Source organism: Jatropha curcas, chromosome 10 (assembly GCF_041381405.1).
Source record: "Jatropha curcas cultivar XTBG-Jc1 chromosome 10, XTBG_Jcur_1.0, whole genome shotgun sequence".
In the NCBI taxonomy this organism is placed as follows: domain Eukaryota; kingdom Viridiplantae; phylum Streptophyta; class Magnoliopsida; order Malpighiales; family Euphorbiaceae; genus Jatropha; species Jatropha curcas.
In genome coordinates, this window is record NC_143160.1 from 9,323,070 (window position 1) to 9,337,520 (window position 14,451).

At 30.0% G+C, this 14,451-nt stretch overlaps 1 protein-coding gene and 1 long non-coding RNA gene across 4 annotated transcripts; both read left to right on the top strand.

Moving 5' to 3' along the window:
- Nucleotides 1–2,353: 2,353 nt before the first annotated feature.
- Nucleotides 2,354–5,797, top strand: LOC105636917 (Zinc finger C-x8-C-x5-C-x3-H type family protein). Of its 3 annotated transcripts, none has more exons than XM_020680376.3 (3): nucleotides 2,354–2,533; nucleotides 3,069–3,685; nucleotides 4,764–5,797. In XM_020680376.3, the coding sequence occupies exons 2-3, from the start codon at nucleotides 3,095–3,097 to the stop codon at nucleotides 5,088–5,090; spliced, it is 918 nt and encodes a 305-aa protein (XP_020536035.1). In that variant the 5' UTR covers nucleotides 2,354–2,533; nucleotides 3,069–3,094; the 3' UTR covers nucleotides 5,091–5,797. The 3 variants fall into 3 exon arrangements, with proteins under 3 accessions (XP_020536035.1, XP_012075708.1, XP_020536036.1); XM_012220318.4 differs by having other exon boundaries at nucleotides 3,074–3,685; XM_020680377.3 differs by having other exon boundaries at nucleotides 2,355–2,533; nucleotides 4,767–5,797.
- A 3,716-nt stretch (nucleotides 5,798–9,513) lies between these two features.
- LOC110009816 (uncharacterized) lies at nucleotides 9,514–11,692 on the top strand. The gene is made up of 2 exons (XR_002284694.3): nucleotides 9,514–10,060; nucleotides 11,420–11,692. It is a non-coding gene; the product is annotated as an uncharacterized LOC110009816 (long non-coding RNA).
- The last annotated feature ends 2,759 nt before the right edge of the window (nucleotides 11,693–14,451 follow it).

Consider the following 14,451-nt stretch of genomic DNA (forward strand, 5'->3'; position numbering starts at 1 on the left):
ATTAAGTAATTTATATCTCGAAAGTTGACACTTTTTTGAATAAATAAAATACTAAAAGTTAAAGGTGTCTGAAATTTTTTTGAGTGCCATTCACCTTTTTTTACGACCATAAACTTAATAATATTCATCTTCCATAATAGTTGTCACATTTGAAATTTTACATTTTTTAAAAAAACTATTAAATTTGTCAAAGTTATAATAAATTATTGAATAAATTAACTATATTACCCTTAATTTAATACTAATTATCTAAAAAAACCTTTAAATTGAAATAATAATTATTGCTCATATATAAAGGATAAACATGGAGAAAAATATTTATTACTCTTTGAAACCACAAATGTGACAACTATTTTAGAATAAACTATTTTCGCAAGTGTGACAAGTATTATGGAATGGAGGTAGTATATATTTCTTGGAAAAGATATATCTTGAATGTAAATAATAAAAAACTAAGATTTTTTTTTTATTCATCCGCAGGCTCAACATGAATTTTTTTGGGAGTGCCATCCCTTTTTTTTATAATGATAAACCTAATATATACTTTTTGAAAAAGATATATCTTTCATGTAAATAATAAAAAATTAGTATATTCATCGGGAGGCTTAATATGTCAGAATATAATATTATGAACTATACAATAAAGATAATCATCCTCAATTTCACTAATTAGTGAAATTTCTTATAATCAACAAATTAACCAAACTTGATTGGTTTTTTAAATTTAAATATTTATTGTGTTACAACTACTCTAACAATATTTTGTTAACACTTCCTCTTAAAAATTAAAGTAAAAGAAACATTTCCTTAGTCATGATAATTGATGGGTAGTAGCTAAGAGGTAATGGTTAATAATTATACATCTCATGAATGTTAGTTGTTTTATAAAATATAATAACAATTATTATTGAAATGTAAAATAATTATATATATAATATTTCATTTTTAAAAAATGAATATATTAATTATTTTCTACTTTAATGTGTTATATAAATGTAGAATATTAACAAAAAAAAAAAGAATTACATTGATGTTTAACTATTAGTTATTATTTTTAAATAATCATAATATAGTGAGCATATAAAGTCTTAGCTTGAAAAAATAATTTTATTAATATTATTTTTATATAATTAATATAGTATAAATATAACATAAATCTAAATTAGTTATCAAGTATAGAATTTTTAATAACTAGCTGCTAATATTTTTTTAATTTCCCCAAATGAGCTATCATTTAGCACTCATTAACTAAACTAGCTAAACTAAACAACCCATTAAAACTGTTTATTTTACTATTTTGCCAATATGGCCCACTCATTTTTTCCATGCCATTGCCGGCTGATCCTTCATTTACATATCAAATGTTTGAAAACTTGAAATTTATTTCATTTAAAAATAAATTTTATTTAAGATAATATATTATTTACATATAAATCTTACACTTTAATTTACATGAAATATAAAATTTATTTCTAATGTAACTCTTTTACACACGCGTATCTCTATGCTCAAAACGAGATTGGTATTTAAATAAAATTCTTCAAATAATCGCAACTCTAAATTTGAAATGTAAATATAAATTGATATTTATTGATCTATTATTGATAAATAGGACTCAATTTAAATAATAATAAATTATATACAACTAAAAATTTGAAATTTCAAAGGAATTTTCATTTATATGGACAAATCAAATGTGAATTTATAAATATATTTTTAAAATTTCTTAAAATTGATTTATATCAAAGGAGTTCTTAGAAAATATGATGCATTAATGAATTATATCCAACTGACCATATATATATATATATATATATATATATTTCATTTTTTTTTCTATCTTGATTTATAAAAATGAGGAGGAGAAGGAAAAAACTCATCTAGAGTGCAATTTTGTAAATATCCTCCAAATCCGAGGTATGTTAAATATAAAAGATTCCACGTTCTGTTGCTACCTAACTGTATTGATGCATGACTATGAACGAATTTTACACCCAAACAACGTGAGGAGACACTGACTCTCTATCTCTCCCGTTCTCTCCGGTAAATATTCATTGACTAGTAAAAACTTATAAAAATCGCCCATATTACAAAATATGATAATACTGTACCGATGGTTTCTGATCAGAATCGACGTCCCAGATTACTCTAACAGGTAGGGTAGGGCCCAAAAAGATCTTACAATGCTGCACAAGTGAACTTACTTCAGTTGAAATAACTGCAATGCCCTTAAGAGAATGAAAGAAGTTGCTAGTCTGAAGGGCATAATAGTAAAAAAGGAGGACTAAGAACTGGAAATTCTGTTAGAAATGTTTGTTTTTAGTTTTTGAAACAGTTATTAAATACCAGTAGATTTTTTTTTCGTTTCTCAATGTCCCCTGCCACCAAACATGCTTCTTCTCTTTCCCTCCAATTTTCTCTCTCTATAAATCCCTCCTTTTCTCTCATTTTCTGCCCCCCCATAAAACCGCCTTACTCTCTCTGAGCTGAAGTTTCAGAGAGAAGCTTTCTTCTCTGTTCTTTACCGGTTCAGGTATCTTCCTTTTCGATTTTTCATTGTGTAATCTTCGCCGATGATTTTTTACTTGTTTAATCACAGTTCGATGTAACATATCAAGTTCTGCTATTTTATGTGTGTATGTGTGTGTGTGTGTGTGTGTTCTCGTGAATTTTTCTATTATGATGATCATAAGTAACTTTTCAATTCGATGCTTGTTTCAGTGAAGAACTCGTATATATCTGCAAGTAAAATTATCCAAAGATCATGTTTCTTTGTTTGTTTTTAATTTTTGTTCTGTTTAATCTAATTTCTTTCTATACTAATTAATCAAACTTGTTTTGCAAATTACATTGTTATAATTTAAGTATGACTTTATGATTCCTTTCTGCTTTATTTAATCTATATGAAATCTCTGTTTTCAAACTTTAGATCTATGGCGGTTATCTTTTTGTTATCTGTAATTGTAATTTAGAAGGTTTCATTTATGGATTTTATCTTTTATGGAGTGTTCTTGATAGGAAAATAATTCGTTATGTTTTTTACTTTATTTTGGTTCATTTTCCGAAAGAAAAGCATAGTCAAGTATCAGCAGAAATGGAAAGCGACTTCTCCTCCACCGGTAACGATGAGTTCGTCGTCAGTACCAAATCTGAATACTACAGCCCAAACGACGTCGATTTCACCTCCATCTTCCTTCCCAAAGCTTCTCAATCTATAACTCCATCAATGGATTCTCGCTTTGTGATGCAACATCAGGACCTGATTAATCGCATCGCACTTTGCCTAACGCGCCTCCGCGAGGCGGCCAGAGAAGTGGAATCCCTGCGCCTGGAGAACACTGCTCTCCGATCTGTGAACAGCGAGCTCAACAACCACCTGAGTTTACTCATCCAAGCTTCGGTTCAGGAACACTGCCTTCCCTCTGACTACAACACGACTCCATTAGAGGTCTTCAATGATTTTCGCAATTTGCGATTCACAGGCGGTGATGAAGGAGAAGAACTGCGCGAAGACGAGAGTCCTACGAGCGTTATGGAGGTGCAGCCTGCGGACACGTCGGAGAGAACAACGTTGCCTAAGAGTATTTCTGTGAGGTCTAATGGCTACTTGAAGACGATTCAGGCTGGTGCGACTAAGACTCGGGGGGTGACTCGGCCTAAAACCGAAAGTCCGCTCAATGCAACAGTAATTTCTTTACTTTTTCTTGTTTTTTTTTATTATTTTTGTCCCATGTTCTTTATTTTCTCAATTTTATTTCTAACTCGTTTGAGTTTGAGTTTTTTTTTTTTCTTTTCTTTTTTTTTTTTTTTTGGAACACTTTGTTTGAGAATTTAGAGTAAAAATATTGATAGAATCTGGTGTAGAAGGTTTTGGTATGTCTAAACACGTGGCTAGTAGTGTTAAGAACATCACAGTACGGTTTGTTACAAAACTGACTTGATGGGGTTCAATTACCAGTCTATTATGATAGCACTTGTGAGTTGCACGAGTGCTTGCTCTCTCGATGGAGCAATTGAGGCTGACTGACTGACTGCTCTTGGTTTTGTCCATTTTAATACTTTCCTTTTCCATTTTTTTTAAGTTTTAATTTTTAATTTTTAATTTACTGTACGATTCTGCAATTAAATGGAGGAAATTAATCATTGTTAGACATTGGGCCTGTTTGGCTCTGTAAATCCTTAGTGAAGAATGGAATTCATGATCAAATTGGCTGAAGTGGCCCAGGAATTTGGAAGGTCCAGATGAGCAACGGTGAAATAACCATGGTGAGAAGCGATAGAGATTGAGAGCTATACATCTTTATATCACAGCACTATAGAACCTAAGTAGAAATTATACGAGATTGTCTCCTCTCTCTGTTTTTTTTTTTATCTTATTGAATATCCGAGTTGTCTCTTTGTATGTTCTAAGCTGTGTTATGTACAGATCATGGGACTAGAAACCATTAATGATGTAATCAATGTGGGATGTGTTGTGCAATTTAGACAAATAAGAATGCCTAGTAGTGTACATATATGATATATTAGTGCAAACCAAGTGTAGATCATTTATCTTTCATCATTTGCTATTTTTAATGAGAAAAGTGTTAAAGCACTCCTAGTATTTGAGTAAAAGCTTCTATCACTTTGTAGACTTGGCAAGGAAATATCTACTATTTGTTCGGATGTGACGCATTATTTATGCTTAAATGGAACTTGCTACAATTGCACGCTGTTCTTAATTTCTTGGCCGTCTTTTAATTTGAGGATGATGTTAAATGCAGCAGAAGGTTTATGTGCGTGGAGGGAAGAAGGAAGAGGAGCCTCTTGAGCTTGAAGTGTACAACCAAGGAATGTTCAAGACTGAATTGTGCAACAAATGGCAGGAGACTGGTACTTGCCCATACGGTGATCATTGCCAATTTGCTCATGGCCTTGAAGAGCTCCGCCCAGTAATCCGCCACCCTCGCTACAAGACTGAGGTTTGCAGAATGGTCCTTGCTGGTGATATCTGTCCTTATGGCCACCGCTGCCACTTCCGCCATGTCCTTACTGAGCAGGAAAGGTTTATGGGAGACATCAAGTCAAGATCAATCAAGCTCGAGAGGTAAAAATAATGGGGCTAATGTAAAGAAATGTTTATAATTTTCCTCGTGAGAACGGTAAATAGTGATGAATGATACACTTTAATCTAGTAAAATATAAATATATGCGAATGGTGGACATATATAATATATAATCTAAGAAATGATTAGAAAATATGATGACTTAAAGAAAAAAAAAATTGGAACAGAAGGTGGAGATTGGAAAAAGGGCCTTAGACAGATTATTAGATCTTTTGTATTGTTTGGCGTTCCACTTTAATTTCTTTTATTATATATATCACATAGATATGGAGTAAAGTTTGGTAATTTGAAGCCAAGCAACCAAAAAGAAGAAAGAAACTCACTGTAATAATGTTTTTCGATCTGCCAAAGCAAGCAAAGATTTTTTTTTTTTTTTTTTTTTATGTAGTTATCATTTATTGCTGCTCTCATTCTCACTGCTTGTCGTACTCTTCTTCTGTAGTGACAACTTTGGAAATTTTCATCATATTTCTGATTTTAATGATGTTTCTATATCGTTTTACTGTATTATTCATTATATCTGTTTCTGTATTTACATTTTGTTTTTTTTTTTTTTTTGGCTTTTATCTATGCCCTGCAAGATAATTTTTGTGGGAAGAAAAACAGTTCTTTAATAGTTTTATTGTTCTAGGTACTCATGGTAGATTAATGAAATTATTGGTATATTTGAAGTTAATCCAGTTAAAATGATGTTTTATTTTTCCAAAATTTTAACCAGTCCAATAGTTAAAATGGATGACCCATGAAATTAAATTGATTAATATTTTTTAACCAATAAAATTGATTTTTAATTTACTTAAAGGTAAATTTATATTTTTCATTTATTTATCAAATTAATCTCTTGTTTAAGGAATATAAATCTTTTCCACTCAGATCAATTTCCATTGCCATGGGTAATAAGTTCCCGAATAAAATTTTGACTAAGTGGTCATTTGTTAGGGCTAAGTTTTGAATGTTGAATTTGAATTCACTATGTTATTGAGTTAATTTTTTTTTTAAACTATTAGTATCCGGATCCTATTATCAGGAACCGGCTAAATCCGGCTCGGGGCTCTTCGCTCCTCCGTGCAAGTGCGTTTAGTGGGCATCGAACCCAAGAGTTTTTCTCACATGTCCAGCCTGCCTTGCCAATTGAGCCACAACTCGTAGGTATTGAGTCAAATAAGTTGGAGGTGATATTAAAAGTTGATCGTGGAATAATTAAAAATAGTGTATTTTATAATTACATGTACAATTTTATCTTTTCATTCAATAAATTATATAGTTTATTAAATAAGCTCTAAAAAAAATTCATTCATTGAGATAAATTTTGACTTGCAAAATTTAAATTAATTGATATTAAAATGAAATAGCAAAAATAATACTTTGGATTTAAAATATTTTTTTAAAGTGTTGTAACAAATAGCCCAAGTTATAAGGTATATTTGACTTTAGTTAACTATCTCTGTTAGGTTAAGAGGTTGATTCATGGAAAAATAATTATGGGAAGGAACAACAAAATAGAGAGATCAAAGATTAATCAAGTCATAAATTAGGGATTTTATAGTTAGTTTTACCTTAAAATCTTGTATAGGCCAATTTTCACTTTTTCACAATCAATTAACAGTGAAAAGAGGCTATTTTGTACAAAATGACCAAAATAGTAATAGATTAATAATTTAGGGACATCATAAATAGTTTTTAACTTGACTATCAATTAAAAAAACAATTTACAAATTTTCCCATAACAATTTATATTACACAATGTTTTTATTTTTTTAATAAATACACCTAAAATGAAACTCAGAAATCAATTGCACTATATGATTTAAATAGAATGCAATTACAACATAATACAAAGTTTAGAATATTTTTTCACTCTGAAATGATTATATATATTGGTGGATATTGAAATAAAAAAAGCAATAAATACTTATAGATTATATATATGAATAAAAATAAAGGTGATTGTTGATTGATATAGCAATTAGTTTATTGCAAAATCACGAATAATCTAATATAATCAAATTTTAGTTCAAATAACGAAATTATATTGTGGAAATTGAAATATTTAAATCAAATAAATACTTGTGGATGCCATTAAAAATAAAGATAATTATGGGTTGATTTTAGTAATTAGTTTGTTTCAAAATTGAAAATAATCAATAAAAATTCAATGTTTTCCAAGCAAAATATCAGTAATTTTAATCTCTCCAAATAATTATTAACTAAAATTATAAAAATGAAACGAAATTTAATTCCTGAAAATTTATAATATAATAGTTAAAAATAATTATTTTCAAAAATAATAATTTCTAATGAGGTATTTAGGAAAAAATTATGAGTTTATTATTATTTTAGGGAATAAAAATACTTTAAAAACTTTACATATTGTTGCAATTAGTAATTACACTTTATTTTAATCATAAGGCACAATTAAATATTTTAATTATAAAATTACTATGAACTTTAAATGTTGTTGCAATTGTACATTTCTTTTAATAGGGTGTAGTCAATACCTAATTAATCTTTAAAATATAAATAAAAATTGAAATAGGATTATATGCTTGATAAGCACGTGCCAAAAGCTGACAGCTGTTTCTTTTTCTTAACATATACGTAGGTCCCCAGGTCAAGGCTTATCTCCAGAGTAATTGAAGGGGAGAGAGAGAGAGAGAGAGAGAGAGAGAGAAGAGGAAAAGAGATGGAATGGAGGAAGTTTTTGGACATGGGAGGATTTGCAAGAAAGATATTCTAAATCTTATTTCTGTTCTTGCCAATCCCTCCCATGCCAATGATTTCCTCTCTTCTCTATCCCTTTCCCTTCCTTCTCTAATTTATTGTTCATCTGCAATTCCAATCTGGCGTGCTTTCTATTTCTTCATCTTGTTCTTATTCTTTTTTTTTTTTTTTTCTCCTCTTTTCTTTTCTGTTCTTTAATTAGTTTGGGTAATTTTGAGGAAGCTGGCTATGGATTGGAATTTAATTTATAATTTGTGGAGTTTTAATTAGGGTTTGATTTCTAACATGGCCAAATCATAATTTTATTGGTATTTTTCAAACACCAATCTTCAATTCTGAATCTCAGCGGGGGAATAATTACTGGAAGCTGATCTTTGTTGCTTATGTCCAGAATTGTAAGATTGGATGTTCTGGTTCTAACTTAAACTCTTACCCCTTGTTTGGGAATAAATGAATCCGATAAAATTTTGTAGGAATCCATATTTTTTGGTTTGGAATGAAGAAAATTGTATATTTCAATTTCAAGAATTCAATTCTATGGAATTGAATATATCTATATCAAATTCCATGAAAATAGTTAGAATTTTCAAATGAATTTCACAAAAACTAACAATATCAATATGATCTGAGTTTTAATAAATAGACGCTATAGATAATAACAACGTGGCAGGACGTGTATTTTTAGACGTTAGATTTTTAAAAATAATTTTTTTAACAGATACAGAAGAAATCAGTTTCAGCGAAAAAAAATTTAAATTCAAATAAAGGAAAATAAATTTTTTTAAATATAAATAAAAGAAAAGACATAAAGAAAAATAAAAAATAAAAAATAAATGGTAAAAAAGGAATAAAGAGCCGAGTCACGCTGTTTAATAGAGCGTAATAGATAATATTTCTTTTATTTTTTGACATATCAAATTTACAGACTAAATAAATAATAGCGCCGGAGAAAATTTTTATTTTTTACTTTCAAATTTTTAAATTTTGAGACGTAGTAAATAAATTAACACAATTAACAACTGCATAGAAGATGCTCGAAGCACTCCAACTTTTTTGTGAAAATTACCCTTCTCCTTTATAGATAAATAGGGAAGGAACGAGAATTGAAAAGAAAAGGAATGAAGAAAATACGAAAAGGATGAAAATAAATATGAAAAAAATATTTTTATTCAATAAAAAATGGAGAATTTATAATCTTATTTTTTAAAATAATTTGTTTTCTTATTTTCCTCTCAATTATTCGAACATGAAAAAATTTATTTTCTCAAACATAAAAATTATTATTTTTATTTATTTTCTGTCAATTTTTTTTTCTTTGTTCAATCAAACACAAGTTATTATTTAAATACGTTTTATATTAAAAGTCAACAATTTTATTTCTGAAAAAAAAAAAAGATTAAACAATTGAAATGGATTTGAAGCTGTCCCATTCAGTGGTTTTGTTCAATTCAATCAAAATTCCGAATTAATTTTGATTTGAATTTTTTCCAAGCTAATTTTTTTTAATCCAAACCGATGGCTTTACACATTTAGAATATATTTAGGGTTGATATTCAGTTAACCTGATTCAAATCAAATTGAACCGGTACAAATAAAATAAATTGAATTTTTATATAAAAAAACGATTTTTTATAGTAAAAAAAAATAGAAGTTATCTGATTTGATTCAATTTCACAATTTTATATAAAAAAATAAGAATTGAAAATTACTTTTATTCAAATTTTCTATAAAAACGAAAGTTAAACCTAATAATTTTAAAATCAAACCGATCTGAACCGATTGATTTGATTAAACTTGAGTTTGACCCAAATCATATCCAGCCGTATTTATATCATCATGTTATACAGTAGCCCATCCGGTGCCATTGACCGTCAAAAACTGGAAGAGAGAAAGGGAGGGTTAAAGGAAATACATGGAGATGGGTAGATAGGTAAGAAGAAGAAGAAGAAAAAACTTGTGGTCTCTTCTTGCTTACTCTACCTATTCCATCCATTTCCTTCAATTTCTCTCTTTCTCAGGCTTTCAGATCAGATCCACTAGAGAAAGTGAGTGAAAGGGTGAGAGGGAAAGGGAGAATGTTGGTGGGAGTCATGGGTATGGGAGGACTGGGCAAACTTGCTTTGTTTTTAATTAGCAAAGATGATTTTTCCCAAGACCTCCCATACCATTGATTTCCAGCTATTTTCTTCTTTTCCCTTAGCTTGTCCTTCTTTAGCTATGATTCCATCAACTCTGTAAGTATCATCTGCCTTATTTGTTTATTTTCTTTTCTTGTTTTTAGCTTAAATTGTTAAAACTGGGTTCAGAGATTTAAGAAGCTTGGATCTATTCATGTATGTATAGATCTGTAGGTTGTGAAGAAATTATTGGACATGTAAATGAGGGTTTAAGGATAGTTTATATAAATCTATGGAATAAAACTTATTGGGTTGAAGTGGATATAAACAACAAACAAACAACTAAGCCTTGGCTTAATCCCTAACTATAAGGCTTTGCTCCTAATTAGCTGGTGCTAAACCAGACATGTCAAGATATGCACAACTGAAACGTTGAATTCCGACAAAGTATGGTGGAAGATTGTGGTTTATGAAATCTTTTGGGATGGTTCAGGTTTTCTATTAGCAAGGAAGGTCTTCAAATTTTAGAATACATCAGAACCACACAGTAGTTGAGCACTTGCTCTGTTATGGTGAGAGTTTTAATCGAATTAAATTTATCGAACAATTAATTTAAAATAGGGAAAATAATTATTTCCATGTTTTATTAAATTAATCAATTTGAATATTAAGTATTTAGTACTCACTTTTAAAGAAAATATTTCTTTTTTGTCATCTCATTAAGGGTAGTATTGTCATTTTAAAATATTTATCTCTCCTCTCTTTTGCTTTTTACTCTCATATTGATATACCGGAAAAAATATCTTATTTTGTAAGGAATGATTATTTATTAAGATGGAATCCAACCTCAAGAATATAATATCTATTAAAAATGCGGAATAAGTTAATTAATTTTATAAAATGTGAGGATAATTTCATCTAATGCGGAATATAATATCTTCTTATGCACTTTTGAGCTGGGCTTTCAAACTGTTGTAATTGCTTCCAATGCTATATAGTATACAAAATGAAATGTTAAGATATCGGAAATAAAAAATGCTGTGTTTGTCTGACTTTTGTGTCGTGGAAGATCCATTCAAGGAGATTAGGTAAAGCATTAGATGGATGAGGTAGTACTTTCTTCCTACTGGCCAAAGATTGTATATATTAAATTAGACTGACCCAACTTATGAACATAATTTATTAAATTAATGAATTTTTTGGGATATAAAAGAGCTAAACAGCAATAGAAATTCAAACTGCAAGCAATTCGTGTATAATGGCCTTCCATTTCCATTCAGTTCTAGTGTTCTTTGTCATGGTCATTTGCTTATTGCAGCTGCTCTTTGTGGATGCAGGTTGGTTTATATATATATATAGTATTTTCTTTTTGTTCTGAAAGAAGAAAATTCAACTATATATATACATAAGGTCTAGTATTCTTAATTTCTTTTTAGCAGAGTAAAATTTTACATTGAATTGTACGTGATATTGCAGAGAACAATGCAAGGAAGCTTGGAAGCAGATATAACAACATGAAGCCTCCTCCGCCACCGCAACAAGGCAAAATGCGGCACATGTTCCCACCGGAGATCGGGATCGGGCTGCCCCTGGCGCCGCCTCCGCCTTAGATGAATGCCTGAAATGAATTACTTGTATTAAGTAATGATTAAGTTTATAATAATATGTCTCTCTATATATAGATTAGGCAATTGATAAACTTACATGTAATGTTGACTTTCCAAATAAAAACAACATATGTTTCCATCATTTTTTGGAAAAAAAAAAAATTGTATGCGAAGTAGATATAATGCTAAATAAATAATTATAAATTTAAAATGTTTACTTGTTAGAAAAGTTGTGGCTGTTCTTTTAATCATCGGTATCTAAGGTCCATTGATCCAATTAAATTCGATTTGGGTGGTCCATTGATCCAATTAAATTCGATTTGGGTTGGGCAAGTGTAGAAGGATTCTTCTCTGAGTGTTTAAAAAGCATTTTGCTCAAAGCTTCTCTGAGTGTTTAAAAAGCATTTTGCTCAAAGCTCAAATTTGAAACTTCTGGTTAAGGGAGAAGAAATCTCTGTCATTTCATCTCACTCCTCGAGGGATTTGGCTATTCTTTAAACAATTTAATCGTAGATAAAAAATTCTCATTCCGAAAAAAAAAAAAAAAATTAGAGAAGCTAAATTAAAGCGGATTAGCTTGCAAGCTTTACTTCTACTACTGGTTTGGGTATTCATATCTTCAATCTCCCTCCAGATGATGATCTCCTTGACTTGCGCATGAAGACTTCCGAATATAAAGAGTAAGGTTTTCTCTACGACAGCTGATAACTAGACGATGCTACGTATTGAGGTGCTGCAGGGCGAGTACGGAATGGTGCTCCAAGGGGTGTACCCCAAATTCAGGTGACATTTGATTTAGACTATGAGGTGATCACTGTTTCTGCTAAGGACAAATCCACTGGAAACCAACAACAAATCACCATCCGTCCAATTCTGGATTTCACAAAGTACAAGTTGTCTAAACAGGAAGCTCAGGAACATCGTCGAAGCATAGTAAAGGCCAACTTATTTCTTGTTGAATTGTGTACTAAGCCTATTAAGACTATTTTGAATGCTTGTGAGGATAGTTTGATCGAGGTCAAGTATGCAATTGCAGAATTGTGGGCAGAGTTGAGGTGATGAAATGGACAACAAATTAGGTGATATGGATCTTGATGTTGCATTCAAAGTTGTCTTAAAGAGTAGAATGCATGCAAATCGTCCTTTGAGAAGTATTATTGGGACAGTACAATTCAACTTGTCCTATATTAGAGAGGTCATTTCAGAAATAGAGTTCCTTTCTCCTGAGGAAACCGAGGAAGAACGTTTGGAGTTGAAACAACGTGTGCATACTCTAGTAGCTTTTCATTTACTGTTGTTCAGACCCAGACGCCACATCTAGACTCCTGAGGCTTCTCAGGGCAGCCAAACTCATGCAATTCAGGCTTCTCAGGGTAGTGTTTATAATCAACATTCTACTCTCACTATTTTTTGTCTTTACAAACTTTCTGTATATTCAAGAGAAAAAAATGAAAAAAAAAAAAAAAAAAACGGTCATTTAGGTTTGGATATACATTTTTTCTTTTCTGATAGATTTGAATCTACATTTGACTCTCACAATTAAGTGTGCAATCTGTAGATTTGAGTTTGGATGGAATTAAACTAATAAAATTAAAAATCAAATTATATTTTTTTCAAAGTGAACGGAAATCAAACTATTTACAAAATCGAACTGAACAAGTCTGATTCACTTAATTCGATTTAATTTTTAGATGAATTTAACTTATTTTATATATTTGAAATTGAATTACCAATTAAATAAATAATTGAATGAAAAAGTAAACTACGTTTGAATTTTCTATTTTTTGGTTTTTTTTCTATTGTTTTGTGCTGACCTCTACTCACTGAAATTCCGCTGCTTAATATTAAAAGTAAAAATGAATAAATAACGCAAAAGAAAATAACCTGCTGCTATTTCATATGTGCAGATTTGTTTTATTTTATTTCTTTCTAGTATATTATCCTTTTAATTTCAAATTTCAGTATTTTGAATTTGAACCAAAGTGGTAAACTCAAAATCCATTTGCGCAGCGATCCAATTACATATTTGGGCCAGCCCAGAGAAAAATTATGGAACAAAAACATTAATATTTTTATAATTTTCCCATTAAGATTAGAATTTTTTAAATACTTTACATTTAATATTTATGCCATTTTAAATATCAACATTCTGATTGAATTTTAAAAAAAAAATCAATTTCAAAACATTGACCATTGTGAATATTATATTATTAATAAAAATTCAAATTTCTAAATAATTAATATTATAATTAAAATTAATTTTTTTATAAATTAAGAATAAAATAAAATAACTACTAAAATAAATAATTTGTAATAAACACCTGTTAATTTGATCTAATAATCCACTGAAAAGTCTTAGTTAGGTGATAACAGAGAGTTCGAGTCACAAATCTAATTATATAATAGACATCGAGATATTTTATTTTTAAACTTTGTTAATGCAGTAATTGAGCACGAGCTAAATTCCAGCTTGACTCGTTATTTCTTCCAATGAGCCCGAATGTGTTTTTATCTAATTGAGCCTCAAGCAGCTGCTTTTTACATCCCCAAATTTTTAGTTATTTGATTGTAAAGGAATCATGTCCACTCCGGATAAATATAAGCAAGAAAGTCGAAAGCACAGTAAAAAGTTAAAAAAGTAAAAAAAAAAAAAAAAAAAATCCTGAACGGGATCCAATGCTGAATAGTTGTGACGCGTGAGGCATGCGTATTGACTCGGTAATTTCCCTTTTTGTTCATAAAATTTTCTCTTTCGTTTAAAAAACTAAAAATTTTCAAGGCCCTTGAAACGGCTAAAAATGGGACCCTAAGCTACACCGCTGTTGGACGAGACACGCTTTCCGGGCCTCAAGCGCCGCTCTCTGTCCACCAAATACTAGACAGTGAATGTACACGTGGCAC

Bases quoted from the DNA above. Each gene is read 5' to 3' on its own strand.
- LOC105636917 (XM_020680376.3), top strand. From the start codon at position 3,095: ATGGAAAGCGACTTCTCCTCCACCGGTAACGATGAGTTCGTCGTCAGT. The intron at 3,686-4,763 runs GTAATTTCTTTA...TGTTAAATGCAG, and splicing joins AAAGTCCGCTCAATGCAACA to CAGAAGGTTTATGTGCGTGG.